The 21,015-nt window shown below is 42.1% G+C and overlaps 1 protein-coding gene across 1 annotated transcript; it reads right to left on the reverse strand.

Annotated features, from left to right (window-relative positions):
- Nucleotides 1-99: 99 nt before the first annotated feature.
- On the reverse strand, nt 100-14,287 carry LOC5512322 (mediator of RNA polymerase II transcription subunit 1). The gene is made up of 22 exons (XM_048728425.1): nt 14,122-14,287; nt 13,835-13,971; nt 13,556-13,640; nt 12,654-12,708; nt 12,491-12,557; nt 12,339-12,401; nt 12,018-12,046; nt 11,855-11,926; nt 11,232-11,306; nt 11,043-11,110; nt 10,423-10,512; nt 9,692-9,818; nt 8,906-9,039; nt 7,954-8,006; nt 7,805-7,858; nt 7,520-7,654; nt 4,677-4,749; nt 3,270-3,368; nt 2,766-2,871; nt 1,135-2,021; nt 974-1,063; nt 100-603 (listed from the first exon to the last, which is right to left on the reverse strand). The coding sequence occupies exons 1-22, from the start codon at nt 14,243-14,245 to the stop codon at nt 413-415; spliced, it is 2,814 nt and encodes a 937-aa protein (XP_048584382.1). The 5' UTR covers nt 14,246-14,287; the 3' UTR covers nt 100-412.
- Between the last annotated feature and the right edge of the window lie 6,728 nt (nt 14,288-21,015).

Consider the following 21,015-nt stretch of genomic DNA (forward strand, 5'->3'; position numbering starts at 1 on the left):
GCTTGTAAAATTAAATAATATTAAACTGTTATATACTGTTTGTAATGCTTTTCCTTTTGCTCTGAGAAGGGCCCGTTGCAATGCACTACAGGTGTCTCATTTGTTCACAAAACATCGTTCTTTCTTAACTTCTATATTACTTTTGTTAAATACTATACAGCCTATATACACTTTTTCAAAATCTATAATTTTTACTAAGAGCCGGCTTACGGTGAATCGACCGCGTCGTGTTTTTTGTTTTTGATTTTTTGTCTTGACTACGTTCCTCCCTGATTTTTTCATAACCCTAGTATTCCCATGATCACACACGTGATTAGCTCGTGTCACATTGTCAGCACTGGTCATGTGGGTAGCAATATCACGTGATCATTCATAGGTCAAATGATCTGTTAATGGGATAAGTATCACGTGATCAGTCCCCGTGTGCGCCCAAACCCGTATCCATGCCCATGGCGTCTTCAGGGCTAAGTAGTCCTTCCGGTAACCCTGTGCCGTGGTCTCCTGCTGACGTCACTGAGAGGTCCCCAGGCGTGCCCGTGATGTGGTCGAGGTCAAAGTCCAGAGCTGAGTCCACGTCAAACGCGCCAGCGGACGCTACGACGCCTGCACGCACAAGAGGGGTAGAGTTATACAACGGTGGAGAACCGGGAAGTGGACAGCACTGATTGAGGATCGCACGATTAACAGAATAATCAATGAATTACCGCATGTTCATCACGTGGAAACCACATGATCATCATATAATCAAAATACATCATAGTCACAACCATCAAAAGAACATCACAAGATACCCTATAATATCACGTGAACACTAGTTGCAAATGACGTGAAAATCACATGATCATCACGTGAAATCAAATGCACGCCAGATGGACATTAAATGATCACATGGTTATATACAAAAATACACTAAACTCTTTTAACATCACATGACCCAGACGGTCATCACGTGACCATCACATGACAAGCATACCTGCGATGCTGGGGTCGTTGGAGGTGTCGGCGTCAATGGCGGCGTCGATATCGAAGTTGGGGTCGACGTCGATGTTATGCACACCAGGCCCTACCAGATACAACAGACATTGTTACTCATGCAACATTCCCACGTATAGAGAGAGCACGACTAGTGCTTACCAAGTCCGGCGTCGAAGTCCAGTCCACCCCCCACAGACACGATGCCTGGCGGGAGGTGCGATGCCCCCGGTAGACTTTGCAGTATTCCCTCTAGGTCACCGCCATCTGTCCCACCCGTGGATAGCTCGAACAGGTCACCCCCCGAGTCTCCACCCCTGCCCAGCCCGCTGGTAGACGCCATGGATGCCATAGACGAAACGATATTCATAGTCGTCCTCGAGTCGCTCCCGCTAACATCCGCGAATCCCGGCCCCAGCATGAAACTCGAGTCGAAATTAGACGCCATTCCCTCCATCATTCCCTCATCTATCATGCCGGGGCCGTCCACGTCCATTTGTGACTCCGAAACCACTCCGACAGACGAAGGCTGGGTTGTCGGGTGCTCCGGAGACTTCTTCTCGGGTTTTGGGACATCATCGGGCATCTGAAAGTCCTTGACGACATATTCATCGGCTCGTTTTCGCTTTAATGTAAGAGTTAGTTTAGGAGTTGACGGAGGCTTTGGTGTGTCGAGTTTTTTCTCGGGTTGTTTTATCGAGCCGGATTCTAAGTTCATAGCGCCCATTTCGGAGCCAGTGAAAGTAAAGGATGACATCGTAGGCGATATAGAGAACGGGAAAGCGCCGAGTGTGGGCGACGGGGTCTCGAGGGCGAGACTTGCGAATGTGGGCGAAGCAGTGAAGAACCCTGGAGTGGTAGGACCAGATGGGGTGAAGAACGGATTACCCGGGATGCTTAGCCTGTCGAGTTTGACTGACGGCTGCGTGGCGCTGGTGAGCGCTGGCGTCAAAACCGCGGGCTCAGTGGTCTTGACAGGTAGTTCCTCTGGCTTGAAAGACTCGGCCTTGCGGATCAGGCATCGCATTGTTGCAGGGATCGAGAGACACCTACAATTGAGTCAACAATCAAGTTACAATATTTTAACTTACCAACGCCAATTTCTAATTATTCAACTGTCTGCACAGTTACGAGAGTGCGACAGTGGATAAAGGTTTGACCGAGAGGGCGAATGACCTGAGTTTTATCGTGTAAAGTGACGCTGAAGGTAGAGTGAAGGTAGCTGGTAGAAGCGAGTAGAACTCACACATAGGTGTAATCTGTTTGACATTGCACATATTGCAAAGGGATAGCAAGGTTGTTGAAAGGGTGTGGGCTAAGGAAGTGGATCAAACATGTCTCTTTTTGGCTTTGGATGGAGGGGGTATTTGGACAAATTTAATAATATACATGCACAAATTTCTGAGCAGTGCAATTCTCATGTAACACCATAGGTAGCCAAAGCTCTCTATTTGTCCCTATTAATATTTACGGCAAATATACGGCGAAAAACAAAATTATTGAAAAAAACTTGTTTAAAAGACGTGTGTAATCTAGTGTTGTGTTTATGTTTACTTTTTGCGTGTTCTCTGGCCGTATTAAAACGAAGTTCTGGTAAGAGCTCAAATCGTGAATCTTGAAAAAACACCAAATTGAATTGAACTCGAAACTGTATGATTACCTATACGTACCAAACATGTATTAAATGCGCAATAATATGATATCTGGTGATATCTGTGTTTTGGGTGTGTCATAGTGTATGTGGCAGGCAGGGGAAACACGGGGTGGGGAAGGGGGGGGGAGGGACTCTTTACCTCTGCATGACTCTGGATATGTAGTCGTTACTGCAGAACACTGGTTGGCCTGGAACTGTGTGCAGAAATGCCAGGATTGAACTGTCCTCCCCAACAGCAAAATCAACTTTGAGAGAAAAGATGAGAATGAGTGTGTTAAACTGTGTTGGTGGATTGAACCGTCCTTCCACATCTCAAAATCATCTTTGAGCAAAAAGAAGGGAATGAGTGAGTTAAACGTCTTGTTGGTGAATATGTCTGCTCTTTTTCGTCTCAAAATCAACTTTGAGACAAAAGAGGAGAAATATGTTAGTTGGACAAAATCTTGTTAATGGATTGAACGAATCTCTCCAACCCCAAAATCAACTGAGACAGAAGTGGTGTCATGAGTGAGTTGGACTTGGTCTTGTTTTAAAATTGACTGATCTGTCCTTTCACACCTCAAAATCAACTTTGAGGCAAAAGAGGAGAAATAAGTGATTTGGAAGAAGTATTGCTGATGGATCCCAGAGCAGTAGAACTCACTAGAAGCCATCCCGACAGAGCAAGGGTGAGCGAAAGTGATGGTAACAGTAAAGGTCCCGGATGTACTCAGCTCAAATGTGTGCTCTGACTTCCCCTCAACTGTAAAGACAAAAGGAAAAAATAAATAAAATACATATAATAATGATCCCTAGAGATTAATCAAGACAAGCGACAAACCTCTGGTTCAATGTGTAAGTCATCTTTATCAGAGGCCTTTGCAAATCAGTAGCATTGTCTAATGGGCTGTTTTTCAGATATAATATGGAGTCCTTTGTTATTCAAGCGTGAAAGTGAGGCTTTTTCCGGTCAGCTAATGTACAGGCATGTTGACAATTTTAAAACTTTTTGTTTGATCTATGATAAAGCTTGATCATCTAAAAAGCGACTTGTAATTTGTATTTTGTAATATTAATCAAACGCTTTCTGAGCCAACTCGTGAATGCAAATGTATTTTCCTTGTTATTTTCTTGTGTGCATAAAAGATATACAGGATACTGAACAAAGCATGAACACATCCAAGATGCTGAGGGTACATAAAAATGTCCATTTGTTTCTTTTCGATGTCATGACACACCAAGAACAGTATAATTAATTATTATAATAAAAATTAAAATGAAAAGAAAAAAAAATACCGCCCTAAGTGGGATTCGAAGCCGGGACGCTGGGGTCATAGACAAGTGTTTGCACCGCTAGAATAACGTGGCATTACTAAGTTGACCAGTAACTAAAATTATTTTTATTACTATTGGTATCGTAATGATCGAAAAGCTTTTTGCTAGCATGTCAAATTTCAGCATATTCTTTCCGGAAACAAAATAAAATACTCGCAATAACTGATCGCGGGGGTTTGCAAAATAACAACTTGAATTGGAATGAACCGTAAAAGATCGATTGACGTCGGTGACGAAGGCGCTTGCGCACGCTCAACCCATATGAGAGACTTTTCTGAAAATACTAGCTTATATATACTTTACGCCTATACAAACAAATATCCGTAGCGGTCGCAGGTCAATGCCAAAGCCATTTTATAGTACTAAGCTTTAACCGGAAGTTGAACACCGGAAGTTTACAGGATGATCTAAGGACTGGTTGGGATAGGCTGTGTTGCAAAAGCACCGAAAGACCATAAAAAGTTTACGGATAAGTGATCCAATGATGGAGTGTCCAACAATAACTCGTACATGCTTCGCATTCCCGAGTTAAAAACGTGGCTGTAAACAGAAAATGACAAAACATCAAAGTGCCGGTATCACCTAGCTCTTAATTTCCGGGTTTCTATCAGTAGTTTGGTATCAGCAGTAAGAGACTACATAGGCGGGTAGTGTTGGTTATTATAACTTATATGTGTAGGACTATGTATGTGTGACTATGCACTGTGAACAAAAAAAAAGCTCAGTAAACACATACTTGTCGGAGGAGGCTTGTGAGTCCTCAATGCGCTGGTCAGCAGTGTGTTGTATGTCACTTGTCGTCTTAGTTGCTGATAAACAAAAGCAGACTTGTTACCAAGCACAATGTACAAGGTGTCTCTATTAAATTAAATCAATGCTTGTGGTTTGAAGAACAAAAGAAAATTCAGATCCATGTTAATGGCCATGCCTTAGGCGTGTGTGTGTGTGTGTGTACCTTGGTAATGACATGGACATGACGAGGGTGTGTGTATGTACCTTGGTAATGACATGGACATGACGAGGGTGTGTGTATGTACCTTGGTAATGACATGGACATGACGAGGGTGTGTGTATGTACCTTGGTAATGACATGGAAATGACGAGGGTGTGTGTATGTACCTTGGTAATGACATGGACATGACGAGGGTGTGTGTGTGTACCTTGGTAATAACATGGACATGACGAGGGTGTGTGTATGTACCTTGGTAATGACATGGACATGACGAGGGTGTGTGTATGTACCTTGGTAATGACATGGACATGACAAGGGTGTATGTATGTACCTTGGTAATGACATGGACATGACGAGGGTGTGTGTATGTACCTTGGTAATGACATGGACATGACGAGGGTGTATGTATGTACCTTGGTAATGACATGGACATGACGAGGGTGTATGTATGTACCTTGATAATGACAAGGACATGACGAGGGTGTGTGTATGTACCTTGGTAATAACATGGACATGACAAGGGTGTATGTATGTACCTTGGTAATGACATGGACATGACGAGGGTGTGTGTATGTAGCTTGATAATGACAGGGACACGACGAGGGTGTTTGTATGTACCTTGATAATGACAGGGACACGACGAGGGTGTGTGTATGTACCTTGGTAATGACATGGACATGACGAGGGTGTGTGTATGTACCTTGGTAATGACAAGGACATGACGAGGGTGTGTGTATGTACCTTGGTAATAACATGGACATGACAAGGGTGTATGTATGTACCTTGGTAATGACATGGACATGACGAGGGTGTGTGTATGTACCTTGGTAATGACATGGACATGACGAGGGTGTATGTATGTACCTTGATAATGACAGGGACATGACGAGGGTGTGTGTATGTACCTTGGTAATGACATGGACATGACGAGGGTGTATGTATGTACCTTGGTAATAACATGGACATGACGAGGGTGTGTGTATGTACCTTGGTAATAACATGGACATGACGAGGGTGTGTGTATGTACCTTGGTAATAACAGGGACATGACGAGGGTGTATGTATGTACCTTGGTAATGACATGGACATGACGAGGGTGTGTGTATGTACCTTGGTAATGACAGGGACATGTCGAGGGTGTGTGTATGTACCTTGGTAATGACAGGGACATGACGAGGGTGTGTGTATGTACCTTGGTAATGACATGGACATGACGAGGGTGTGTGTATGTACCTTGGTAATAACATGGACATGACGAGGGTGTGTGTATGTACCTTGGTAATAACAGGGACATGACGAGGGTGTATGTATGTACCTTGGTAATGACATGGACATGACGAGGGTGTGTGAATGTACCTTGATAATGACATGGACATGACGAGGGTGTGTGTATGTACCTTGGTAATGACAGGGACATGACGAGGGTGTGTGAATGTACCTTGGTAATGACATGGACATGACGAGGGTGTGTGTATGTACCTTAGTAATGACATGGACATGACAAGGGTGTATGTATGTACCTTGGTAATGACATGGACATGACAAGGGTGTATGTATGTACCTTGGTAATGACATGGACATGACGAGGGTGTGTGTATGTACCTTGGTAATAACATGGACATGACGAGGGTGTGTGTATGTACCTTGGTAATAACAGGGACATAACGAGGGTGTATGTATGTACCTTGGTAATGACATGGACATGACGAGGGTGTGTGAATGTACCTTGATAATGACATGGACATGACGAGGGTGTGTGTATGTACCTTGGTAATGACAGGGACATGACGAGGGTGTGTGAATGTACCTTGGTAATGACATGGACATGACGAGGGTGTGTGTATGTACCTTAGTAATGACATGGACATGACAAGGGTGTGTGTATGTACCTTGGTAATGACATGGACATGACGAGGGTGTGTGTATGTACCTTGGTAATGACATGGACATGACGAGGGTGTGTGTATGTACCTTGGTAATAACATGGACATGACGAGGGTGTGTGTATGTACCTTGGTAATGACATGGACATGACGAGGGTGTGTGTATGTACCTTGGTAATGACAGGGACATGACGAGGGTGTGTGTATGTACCTTGGTAATAACATGGACATGACGAGGGTGTGTGTATGTACCTTGGTAATGACAGGGACATGACGAGGGTGTGTGTATGTACCTTGGTAATAACATGGACATGACGAGGGTGTGTGTATGTACCTTGGTAATGACATGGACATGACGAGGGTGTATGTATGTACCTTGGTAATGACAGGGACATGACAAGGGTGTGTGTATGTACCTTGATAATGACAGGGACATGACAAGGGTGTGTGTATGTACCTTGGTAATAACAGGGACATGACGAGGGTGTATGTATGTACCTTGGTAATGACAGGGACATGACGAGGGTGTATGTATGTACCTTGGTAATGACATGGACATGACGAGGGTGTGAGTATGTACCTTGGTAATAACATGGACATGACGAGGGTGTGTGTATGTACCTTGATAATGACATGGACATGACGAGGGTGTGTGTATGTACCTTGGTAATGACAGGGACATGACGAGGGTGTGTGTATGTACCTTGGTAATGACATGGACATGACGAGGGTGTGTGTATGTACCTTGATAATAACAGGGACATGACGAGGGTGTGTGAATGGCACCCTATGAATCAGCACCCCATTTCTCGACACATTTGTCACCTCTTGTGGGTCACAGTTGTTCAGGTAGTACGTATGATAATGGTTTGGGATCACCTAAGGAAAGCACAATTTCGCTGTCACATGCTAAAGAAATTATTCGACCATAGAAAGCTCATGATTAAATTAGTAATAGATAAATGAATGAATCATAAGAAAAATGCCACAAACAGGGTATCCTGCTTAAGATAAAAAAATGATTATTACCGCATAGAACGTATCGATGTTATCTCCTTCTTCAATCCCTTTGCTCTGTAACCACTGAAAATGAAATAACAAGACATGAAACACAAAATCATTAAAAGGAAATTCCCCTAGTGTAGGTTACTTAGTTAAGTCTCAACTCAGGGACATACCTCTCTAATCACCAAAGAATGAATGGGAACTTTAGATGAATGTACAAAATTTCCTGGAAAATATTGAGCTATACATTAGTTACAGTATCAAAACTATGCGCAAAATCAAGGTTAAACTGTATAACAAAATAGCACCTGCTTACACTCGTAGATATGTACTGTATAGTCTTGATAATTTAAGGCTACAGTAACTGAATCTGTTTTTGTTTCTCTGTGTATACAGTAGATGGCACTGTATATCTTATACATGTCTCAAGGATGGCACTTTATTATCTAATACATGTCTCATGGATAGTACTGTATATCTTATACATGTCTCATGGATGGCACTGTATATCTTATACATGTCTCATGGATGGCACTGTATATCTTTTTTATGTCTCATGGATGGCACTGTATATCTTATACATGTCTCATGGATGGCACTGTATGTCTTTTACCTGTCTCATGCATGGCACTGTATATCTTATACATGTCTCATGGATGGCACTGTATATCTTATACCTGTCTCATGGATGGCACTGTATATCTTATACCTGTCTCATGGATGGCACTGTATATCTTATACATATCTCATGGATGGCACTGTATATCTTATACCTGTCTCATGGATGGCGCTGTATATCTTATACCTGTCTCATGGATGGCACTGTATATCTTATACCTGTCTCATGGATGGCACTGTATATCTTATACCTGTCTCATGGATGGCACTGTATATCTTATACCTGTCTCATGGATGGCACTGTATATCTTATACCTGTCTCATGGATGGCACTGTATATCTTTTACATGTCTCATGGATGGCACTGTATATCTTATACCTGTCTCATGGATGGCACTGTATATCTTATACCTGTCTCATGGATGGCACTGTATATCTTATACCTGTCTCATGGATGGCACTGTATATCTTATACCTGTCTCATGGATGGCACTGTATATCTTATACCTGTCTCATGGATGGCACTGTATATCTTTTGCACACTTTCGACAGCTACAGGCATGGGTTTGTTCAGCTGTAGTACAAATGAAGCAGGGAGTTCATCACTGTTGTTATCATTCAGAGGCTGGTACTTTACACTCCTGAAATAATGATGCATATTAGTTAATGACTACCCTTCAATGGCATTATATAAGCAATGTAGATGGTGTGCTTATCAAATATCCTTATGACTAACCAGGTCACCTCCAGAGTCTCACATTCCTAGTCCCACCCTCCACCCAAACTTTCCTCCCCCATTCCTTGCCGCACCCTCCTCCCCCATTTCTTGCCCCACCCTCCTCCCTTATTCCTTGCCCCATCCTCCTCCCTCATTCCTTGCCCCATCCTCCTCCCTCATCCCTTGCCCCACCCTCCTCCCCCATTTCTTGCCCCACCCTCCTCCCTTATTCCTTGCCCCATCCTCCTCCCCCATTCCTTGCCCCACCCTCCTCCCCCATTTCTTGCCCCACCCTCCTCCCCCATTTCTTGCCCCACCCTCCTCCCCCATTCCTTGCCCTTCCCTCCTCCCTCATTCCTTGTTCCACCCTCCTCCCCCATTTCTTGCCCCACCCTCCTCCCCCATTCCTTACCCCACCCTCCTCCCCCATTCCTTGTTCCACCCTCCTCCCTTATTCCTTGCCCCACCCTCCTCCCCATTCCTAGCCCCATCCTCCTGCCTCATTCCTACAGAAAATGACAGGAAATACAGTATGTGCTTTTAGACAGTGGTTAGACAAGTGTGATGGCACTTACATGAGGTGTTCATCAAGCATCCCTGACATCATGGGCTCTTCAACAAGAGGCATTGTCGGCAGCAGACATTTCTTGGACTGCTCCACAGACACACTCACCCAACAGCCAAGGTCAAGAGGGGGGAAATCTGAGAAATGTTAATAGGTCAAGAGGAGCAGGGTTCAAAATAACTATTTTAAATCTGCTAGATTTTGCTGGCTTTCTGGATTTTGGTGGCAAAAAAAGCTTGCATCCCTAAATTATGAAAAGGAAAAACATAAAAAAAGAGCCGGCAAAGACCAGAAAACAGCAGGCTATTGCCAGCAGCCGGCCGCTATTTTTAACCCTGAGGAGGGGTAATATGAGGAATAGGTCAAGAGGAGGGTAACATGAGGAACATACATTTTTCACAAAAATCTTTATAAGAAACCAGGAACATGCAATGTACAATAGACATAGACAGTCTATAGGAAAGTGTCCAAAACAGTTATAACAGTTAAAAGCTGTGAAATCAACTAGCAATAATCCAGCTACACATTTATTAAGACATCAATCGACATAGCCTGCTAGCCGGCACTCATTGTGGGTTAAAATAAAACATTTCCAAATAATCCGCAATGAAAGCCGGCTACAATCGACATTCCTTAGAAAGAAGTTGGAAATAGTCCCACCTACAGTAGCTACAGCTGCAACTAATTTCAGATCAGTTTAGTGCTCTCTTGTGAGCCGGGGACTTCCAGGTAGCTACTCACTGTCTTTGGAAAACTCCAAGTTTTTTCCAGGATTATTCCTGTCCAGCAAGTCATAAGGAGATGCGAAGTAAGTAAGCCTCATCAAACGACCTATACAATCATACTCAGTTTCAGACACTACAAATATTTGTGAGGTCGACCAATATGTGGAGATGCACCAAGATCATTGCATTTGTCACAATTTACATTAATGAATGGCTACCCAGGGCAAATTCCCCTTGGTCCAAACTGCAAACACTTTTCCATCAACCAAAAGTGTTGATGTGATACATGTATCATAAAAAGATGTACACAATTTTATGCCCATTTACAAAAATTAAAAATTTTTTCTGTAAGCAGGATCATTTTATGGGAAATGTATTTTACAAGTGAAAGTTACTAAAAAAATAGAAAATCAAGTAACAAATTATTATAGATTTTTAGATTTTGAGAATGGCCAGCTTTGTGCCAATTACTGTATTTAAATGATGGAATAGTGATCTGTATTTAGGTAATTTAGGGATTTTCATTTAGTTTTTGGTGTATTAGGCAATTGATGGAATAGGGATTTCCATTTAGAGTCAAAACTCAATATGGGGTGGCCACGTAGTTAACACAAGAAAAACAGTACACCTATTTACCTCCTTGTCTTGGTGTTGCAAAACCAACAGGACATTGAAGAATCGTATCTGTTGAGGTGTCACAGGGTCTGACATTTGAAACAAGAAAAAAATATTATTTTTAGGGCATCATTTGAACTTAGAATTATAAATTTTTGTGTATGAACAGAAAAGGAAAAAAAATAAACATAAAATATGTAATCAGGTTACCCAGAGAGAGCAGATATCATATTCAAGTCAACCTCTGCTGCTTTTAAGGCCATAAGAATCTTAGATTTCTGGAATCTAAAAAAGAAAAAATAGTCAATACATACACCATTTAAATATACCAGGGGTCTTGCTTATCAATCCTACTTCCTTCTTCTATAATTTAACAGAAGAAGCACAGCGTTACCTGTATTTTCCTCCCGTGTTGTATCACTATTGCTAATAATCGGACGGTTGATAAGTGGCACATGTAATGCATTTGTATAAGCTATGTACAACCTGCAATCAGTCAACTGCACCTATTCCAAGCCAGCCAGCCAACATAAATTCATTTCACATCAAATAAGGCAGAGAATACCTTTACGTAATAAGCGGTTAATAACAACCATAATATCAAATATGTGTCAAGTATTCCCAAGCATTCATAAATAGTGAGGGTATGAACATGGAAAAGGCTCTAAAAAAGCCTTCACAGTAGAAGTGTTTTGAATAGAAATCAGTCCAGAATGCAAGAAACTGTTGGCCATTGTACAAAATCTTTTTGTTTAGTATCACAAAAGTTCTACATTTTTCTTTTATGACACCTGTACATTGTAAGGAGAGCTCCATGCTGTATGCCTACTTACGTATCACCAGACAGCTCATAGAGATCAGACAAGCCCTTTAAGTGGCAGGCAAACTCCTCATAATCCCCCTCCCTAGTAAGAAGTACAGTGAATCAGCGGGAGGGTAGACCAAGAAAGGGGGGGGGGGAAACAACCAATATCAGCAGTATGAAGAAGGCTGTACCTTAACACTCTAGTCAGCTCTGGACAGCTCTACAATGCAAACATAATGGTATAAGTCATTTATTTATAGAACTTTTAGAACATCAACTAAAGATGGAATGAAAGATGAAAGTTATAATATAAATCAAATGGTAGAATAAGACAAGGAACAAGTAGTGAGGAGTGCTGAAGTGCTTCCTTGAATACATAAAAGAAAGCTAATAAGTGTATCACCGTATTGAAGTATTTTTGTACCATTCCAGTGTAAAAAGGGGTGTACTCTAATTAGGGTGCCTTTAGCCTATGTTTAGTATCCTGTATTAAGTGGTGTACACTGTATTACCTCTGGATCACCGGCATGAGCTACTTTCACTTCTGAGACTTTGCCATTTGTCTCCATCTTCACCTACAGTAGGAATACAATTCTTAAATCAAAAGACAGAACAGGAAATGTTGTGAATTGAAAAACAATACTTAATAAGCTTTTATACTCACCTCAACATAAAACATGTCAGAGCTAATGAAACAGTCTGTTCCATTTCCATTATCGTAAAATTTCAACCTAAAAATAAAAGAAAATGAAAGAAAATGTGATCCACAAACCCACACTCTCCAACAACTTTATAGGAAATATTACTAATGTATGCTAACTCCTTACCCTACATTTCTGGTAATAGCTTCTAGTCTTTGTACAACTCCCTTGATTGAGTTATCTGTTGAGATAAAAAAATATATTATTATGGTGGGAAATATCCCACACGCAGGGGCTGCACAGAGGGCGGGGGGTAGTTCCAAGCAGAACCCCCTCCCCTCCCCCATGAGGAGGAATCCTACGAACACGTTAAAGAGTGTCACACATTTCGCAGGTCATCTCGCATACGAGAATAAAATGAACCTGTCCTCGTTGTTTCTTCATCAGATCTCGCATGTTTGAGTTGTCATAACCTTCGCTTCAATCTGTAAACCTTCTGATCAGCCACAAACTGTTCCAGATATTATTTAAAAATGTATTTTTTTAAAAGTGAATCAATATTTCCTACAAACAATTTTTGAAGAGCATCGATGAACTGTATTAAATATTTCGTCTACGAAGAAAAGAATGAAGAAATGTCTTTATCGTTGTTTCTTTAAGATCCCCGTATTTGATTGATCATTCTTAAACCTTCGCATTCACTAAAAGTGTGAGCAGTACGATTTCTGCGAGTGGGGAGTGGCATAGTTCTCGATTGCCTCATTAAAAGTGCGAGTCTCGATTCTCGAGTGGCGAGAGTGCTAATGAGGACTCGACACTCGCGAGTGGAGGATATGTTACTCTAGACCTGTACTGTATTCTTTATCAAACGAAAATGGATTAAGTAGAAGGTTTCAATTTAAACAAATTTGATGAAGTTGAAGATAAAGGTTTTAATTTATCATACATGTCTACTTATTTCTCATTCTGAAAGTTATAGAGGAGCACACTCAAATAAATTCAGTTGTGTTAGACCAGACTGGTGATTGACACATGAGCATCCAGAAAAGAGCCAGAGCTGTCCCCTCATTTGTTGAAAGGGTCTTTACCTCTCATGGCATGCTGTAGCTTGTCTAGACACTCCTTGATGAACACTTTCATTGGTGCTAGATTCTGAGCCTGCTGGTGTCTCTCCTGTCAGAAAACAATACAAGTAGATTAGAGCTATTCTTAAACGATATTGTACAACAATCGCCATCTTATAGTTTAAGTATAAACTAACTTAAAAAGAATTAAAAAGAATTAAATGACTTATCTTAAGATAAGTCTTGTGGTCAGACGAAGACATGAAGGTTTCACAGAAAACCTCTCAATTGCCAAATACTCACCAATGATGCTTTTATCGCTTTCTCCCTCTTTCCATCCGGCCATGACTTGCATTGAAGGCACTTGGATCTGATGCTATTGATGTGTTCAGTGAATTTGTTGTGTTCTAAGCAAAAGTTTAAAGGGCCAAAGATGTGACCTGTAAAAAAGCAATTGATTTAAGGGGTCAGCTGTCAGGAAGACTCGTCGTGTAGGGTGATCCTCGAAGAATGTTATTGTTGTTGACAAAAGATGACACGATTGTGACGCTTTGTAATATCGTACTTATAGGGTTCACAACAAAACTTACACTTGGTGCCGTCCGTACTGTTCCCATCAAGGCCAAGCTTTCTTTCGTAACCTCTGATAAGATCCTTCAGCTTCGAACAACACGTTCCACAAGTTTCGCTCTCGACTCCCGCGCCAGCCGCCATCTTGGATCAAAGACCGCTGCCTTTGACATGCGCAAAGCGACAGATAGAGGAGTGGGCCTGGGAAGGGGCGGGTTTTCGGCTAGACGCTCGCAAAAATAATTTGTTGCAGGTCGCACGCGCCATGTGACCCCTTGTCCTGCGACTTGAAGCAATTTGTTGAAGATTCGAAGAGAGTTCTACTTTTCGGGCGACTTTGAGAAATGCAAAACAAGTTGCAAAGGGGATGTCACACGCAAATAAATACGCGTGCGACGTCAATTTTGCAATTATTTTTTGCGAGGCAGGTCGCAAGAGAAAAAAACGTACGTGTGACAGGGCCTTTAGTCTCACGTGACGGAGACACAGAAAGTCGGGTATAATGTATACAAAACAAATTCCAAACACTTTGGTTTCTGGAGAACCTTAGCGTTCTTCCATACACGGATCTTGCCCTTCTATCTTCAGAGTCTGATCTGCAGACATGACAGAGGAAAATGATGTCATTTCCACGTGCGAAATTAAACGTGTACAGTGCCGTATCACGCTTCGAAACATTTGGCTAAGGGACAGGGGACAATAGAGAAACATAAATAAAACATTTGGGGGCACAGCAGCGCCCCTACTGGTCAGGGAGGGGGGGAACGTGCCTCCCTTGTCCCCTGCTACGGCCTAGTGTAATCATCCATGGAAAACAAGTCGGAAATAGAATATCTCTTTTCGCTGTTGTTTTGCGAAGAAAAACTAATTATATCTGAAAGCACTTCAGTACGACTCTACTATTGTTTGCTGAGTCAACGGAATAACTGGTAGTGTAGCTCGAATCGAGGGGAATATTTCGCAAGATCGCTAGGCGCGCGTAGTTTAATAGTACCTAAGGGCAAAAGATCGGTATTTGCGGCCACTCACATGTTTTCGTACGATGACATGCAACCATATCCTATTGCGCCCTGTTTTCCTTGAAATCACACATCTCTGTCAAACGCTAACTTTAAATAATTCTGTCTCCGTTCTTTTGAGACACGCGAGGTAGGGGCTTCCTCCTATCCACTGTCATTTCCCGCGCCTACCGCAAATAAAGATCAATAACGGCAACATTGACGGCAGTAATACACGCAAACAAATATGCGCGCTTCGGTTCCATTGACCTCTGCAGTAACTCCCACCAACTTGTAAGCGCCGCCTAGCGTGATGAGTTCAGAAGGGAGACTTCTTTGAGGGCGGGGGGGGGGGGGGGTGTTACAAATAATTCCCGGGAGCTATGCAAGCCACGTCCCCAGGCGTCCCTCCACAGGGCCCGTCACTATCAAATGCCCATATCAGATTATAAACAATATCCATGTAGAGCAAAACAGCGGTGTTATATGCGAGGGTAATAATTTAGTAACGACGAACTCCAGTGAGGGTAACTTTATGCAAAATGATTTGAAACGCAAAGTTATTTCGTTCACGCCGGAAATTATCGCAGGGTGTCGTGATACGCTAGTAATTGTCACGCGGGGAAAGGTTGCGGGATTCGCTACTTTGATAACTTTATCATTTTAGACTATTAACGGCCAACTTACCGGGAGTTAGTGATGTGTTTTTGTTACGTTTTTGTTCAGTATAATTGGGCGTGTCCACGTTGTTTTCAAGTGATACACTAGAATCGAATATTAGAGTATCAAGTGATACTCTAAATCGAGCGCCTATCCCCGTTCCGTACACATGAACTATCGGTAGAAAGCTGGATCTGATTTCACGAGCAGGTAACTCTAGTTATGTACTGTCGCAATTTGTAATAATCGGAGGTATGTTACAAATTGCGACTGCTTTTTTTTTTTTTACAAATCGCGATGGGTGCGTACAAATTGCGACAGCTTTTTTATTACAAATTGCGACAGGTATTACAAATTGCGACAACTTTGTTACAAATTGCGACAGTACAAGGTATTATCTAGGTTTAGTGAAACTCTGGTGTAGCCAGGTTCAGTATTAAGAAAAGCGAGTGCAAAAATGAATGCTGTCAATCATTTTAATCACGCGTGAAGCTAGTTATGCGCACTAGCACAGCAAGCATCTAGTGTGATACCTCCGTAGTCAATAATTACCATGTAACCATTACGCAGGTCACGGCAGTAACCTACACCCATTGGCTAAAAACCTTATCTAAACGAAGATTAACGCTTTTCGGAATGTCAGTGAAGGTTTTCCGAATGGACATGCCTTCTTAGGAGCATAAAAGGTGGTGCGGTAGATACAGTTCTTGATACAACAGCTCTTGTAAACTTCTTATAATATGTCTCGTCTTCTTATCCTTCTTCATGTAAACGTTGGATCTGACTTCACGAGCAGGTAACTCCAGGTATCATCTGCTAGGTATATTGAAACTCTGGTATAGCCAGGTTCGGTATTAAGAAAGAAAGTGCAAAAATGATTAGAATGCCCATTTAATCATTACGCAGGTCACGGCAGTCCAAGGGTAACTCACGGGAACATCCACGTAGGAAGGTCGCACTTCGTACACCCATTGGCTGAAAAACCTTATCTTAACGAAGCTAAACGCTTTTCGGGGTGTCAGTGAAGGTTTCCCGTTTGGACTTGCCGTCTTAGGAAACAATGCAATAATCTTCATTTACCATATTAACCGAATAACAGTTTTCTAATATGGCCTTCCCTAATATATCTATAAAAATATAATAAAAATACAATATTAATAATAATAACTCAATGATAGTAGGCGTTTACGGAATTACAAAGGAGAAAAAATTATACTATACAATTGTGACATTAATACTACATCTTGGTAAACAACTAACGAACTACAAACAGGCAGACGACAGCAGTAGAAACTACAACAAACAGACAGACAAACACTTACTTCCAATAACACTGACTGTTACACGTAGACTGAACTAACCACACTACCTACATTCGACTGAAGAGGCAAGTACAAATACTACGAAACAATTACAGCATATAGGGATGCGGTAGATACCCCAAAACATTTTGTAAACATCTTGTAGTCTTTCGTCGTGTAACATCGTACAGAAGTAAAACCCTGTACCTACCCCCATACAAAAGCGTCTTCTCGTTGTTACACTACCTTTGTTGTGATCTTCCTTGTTATCGTCCTTGTTATCTTCGTTGTTCTCTATGTTGTTATTTTTGTTGCCTGAAAAAAAAGTATGCTTGATTTTCCGAAAAAAAGAGATAAAATATTAATTATAAAACATAAGCTGCAACTGTGCATGGTGCCAATAATAAGGCCCGAATTTTACGACGAGCAACCCTATCAGGTCGATATCGACCCCCCCCCCCCCCCCTGGTCGATTCGTTTCACAGAATCTTTCAGGGCAGAGTCTTTGGGGCAAAATAAGATCTTATGGCATCGCAGACAAGTCGAATCAAGATCATCACACCACTCTATGAGATCTCAGAATGTCGTACTTGATAATGGTCAAATGGTTTAAGGTAATACCGGTGTGAAACAAGGCTGTGTTATGTCCGGATTCTACTTTGGCTATTGATTGGGTTAAATAACAGAGAATGCGAAGACTTTGATTATATGAACAATAGGACAATAACATGACTTTTGGAGGGCATAACGTTCATTTGCGCCTACATAAGGTCAAATAATACAACCGTCCAACCCAGTTGAATTGAGGAAATTTATTATCACCTTAACGTAATATATGAAAAATGAGTGCCAGTGTTTCACCAGGGATTCCAAACACCGAGAAAAGAAGAAGAAATGGTCAATATTCTGAGTTTGGAGACCAAGTCGGAGGGTACAAAATGCAGGTTGCAGGTCAGATTCAGGTTAAGTACAAAATGCAGGTCGGGTGATTTTACTGTTTTTGTTTGTTTTTGCTTTCTCTATCTCATTCAATTTCTACGGCTCACGTGACGCGTGAGGGGGGAGGGGGAGGGGAGGAGGCAGAGAGAGAGATTTACAGGGAGAGGGGGAGGGGGAGGGGGAGGGGGAGGGGGAGGGGGAGGGGGAGGGGGAGGGGGAGGGGGAGGGGGAGGGGGAGGGGGAGGGGGAGAGGGAGAGGGAGAGGGAGAGAGAGAGATTATGGAGTTTTCGGCCAGCCCTCCCTCCTCCTCATCCGAGCTGCTTTCCTGTATAGGATCGGTGTCGGTGTCAACTAGAAAAAAAAAAAGAATAACCAAATAAAAATACGATTTATCCTACCCGCCCCACCATCACCGCAATTGATCCACTTTTACATTAATCCAATATTGCATTATCACTCACCTCTATCGGTGTCATTAGAAGTCTCGTCATCTGGATGGACATCACCAATTGTGCTAGCCGTGCACTCCGCACTCCTCCAATCGAACCTGGCCGATGCCGCCAACCGGTAACTTTCCTGGTCAACAACTCGCATTACTGCAGCTTCCGAGCTGTAGTGTAGTGTTATTTCCGCAAAAGCCAAGACAAAAACTCGAAAACAACGAGTATTGATTGAAGCGCGTATATTACAAGCATGGGACATCGCCCAATTTAAAGAAAAAGATTGTGTATCTCTATGGTAAGTACACTATCTGACAGGTTTCAAACACTCGGACGTTGCACAAAAACAAATTGCTCCGCTATTGAGCTCGATGCACGCTTGTCATATTGTTTTATTTCAGACTGCAAAGGAGACGAACTTCCCGTATGCCTGTTTGAAGCGGAAGAACATGAAGTGCAAGTACGACTCCATGGTAACACCAAAGGTACCAAATGCAATCCATACAGAAGAACTCTGCCGAGCGTCCGCAAAAAAAAAAAAAATGATGGATAGAATAAACAAAAAGGATTCCAAAACAATGTTTGGACAAAATCTACGAAGAGTCAGGGGATATGCTTGGAGCAAGATGCCTTGGGGCGCTTACTTCTGGTCCAATGCATAATGCTAGGAGGTCATCGAAAGCCCAGCCAAAGAGACACGCATTTGGTAATAGTAGTGAATATTCCCTGTTTGTTTTGCTCGAGCAAGCGAGAAGGCAACATGCAGTATCAGGCAAGTCTCCCTTCATAAGAGATGTCAAGGTATTCCCTGAATACTGCTGTGTTCTAGCCAGAAGCTAGAGTTGTTTGCCACAAACCCTGTGGAATTTTGTGTTGTTGGTGTTGATCCAGTCTTCGATATCTTTTAATATATTGAAAACACCAAAAACTGGAAATCGACTCTGCCAAATTTTCGTCATTAATAAGACTTCTCTTTAGGGCAGTCTGCAGTTTAATTCTATTTTAAAATATTGAGATATCTTTTAAAAACACAAACATTAGCCTGACAATGACCACATACAAGAACTTGAAATTGAGAAGTAAAGCAACAGGGAAGTTTTTATCGGGCCGACATTTATGGACCAACGAAAGCAAACGAACACGTATGCATATTTTGCAAATACGCTTGTGAGCCTGCATGAGCCTCTGAAGAGTGTACTGGCATTGGCCACAGACAGAGATCCCTCTTGTCAACGGATTGTTTCGTTTCGCCATATATTTACGATGCTTCCTGCATTTCGAGAACGGATCAATTACAAAGGACATTGGGGAGAACTATGGTGGAACATTCTATAAGGGCTTGGTCGACTGTAGCTCTGAAGTTGAGATCGACCAGAAGCTTGAGGCCCTAAAGCCTGTTTGGGATGAAAGGGAGCGACCGTTTTTGCCACAAGGGAAACAACCTACCTTCCATGCGTGGTTCATCGCTAATAAGGTATGTCGGTGTATTTTATCGGTTTGGTTAAAATCAATAGCAAAACGATTTATATTTCAGCTATTGTATTGAAAGCATATTGTAACATATCTTTTTATAGTGCAAACAGTATAAGCGTGAAAGATTAGCAAAACTAAATTGCACTATTTATTGACTAGCATTTAGCATTAGTATTTAGTGAATAGCATTTCACGCTTATAGTGTTTGCAAATCTAGCTGAAAACGTTGTATTTAGTTGTTTTATCGATTCCGGACAAAAAACTACTGAGGACTGAAGAATACTTCATTGCCGACTCACCCTGCCCACAATGCATTGCTTTGTCTTTTGTTTCACGAGGAAGTAGAAATTTATGTCCACTTTACTTGCTTCTAAGGATAAAAAAATGTGTAATTTAAAGAGTATTGAATAATTTCTTATTTGATCGTATCAATAAAAAATGGCGGCCAACGCAATGTATTCTGGGCAGCGAACCCATCGAGTAACCCATCGAGTTTTTTTCTTCTTCAACGTTTGGTTCAGTTCACCGTCCTGAGCCATCGTAAACGATTTCCAAAATCGTTCACGATTTTCAAAATCCTTCACGATTTTGGAAATCGTTCACGATGTTGAAAGTCCTTCACGATTTTGAAAATCCTTCACAATTTAAAAAGAAAAAAAAAGAAGAATCGAAAAACCGGCTTCATGGTTGAATTTATGATCGCGTAAAACGAATCTGCTATTCGTGCGCGTACACAGAGGAGTTAGGAACCCAGCGTCTGAGACAGCCAGCAGAACTATGGCAATGCTTATGCTAAACTGCATCGAATGGAAAAAGTATGGTAAACGAACAGCTCCATCCCCCTCCCTCCCCATCCAAGAAAAGAAAACCATAGGAAATACACCTTCTTACGCCTTTGGGGTAGTTAGCCTGCGTAGCGGCTAAAGTGAGGGGGAGAGGCGCTCGCTTTTTTTTTTCTCTCGGCCCCCTCCCCCTCTCCCTTGAACCGCTACACAGGCTAGGGTAGTGCAAGTAGGTTCCAGCTCTCATTTCTGTGGACCCGCAGGCAGGACGAGACTTAGCGACGGGTGGAAATAGAGCCTACGCAGAAGAAACAAAACAG

This window comes from Nematostella vectensis, chromosome 1 (assembly GCF_932526225.1).
Source record: "Nematostella vectensis chromosome 1, jaNemVect1.1, whole genome shotgun sequence".
Classification (NCBI taxonomy): Eukaryota; Metazoa; Cnidaria; class Anthozoa; order Actiniaria; family Edwardsiidae; genus Nematostella; species Nematostella vectensis.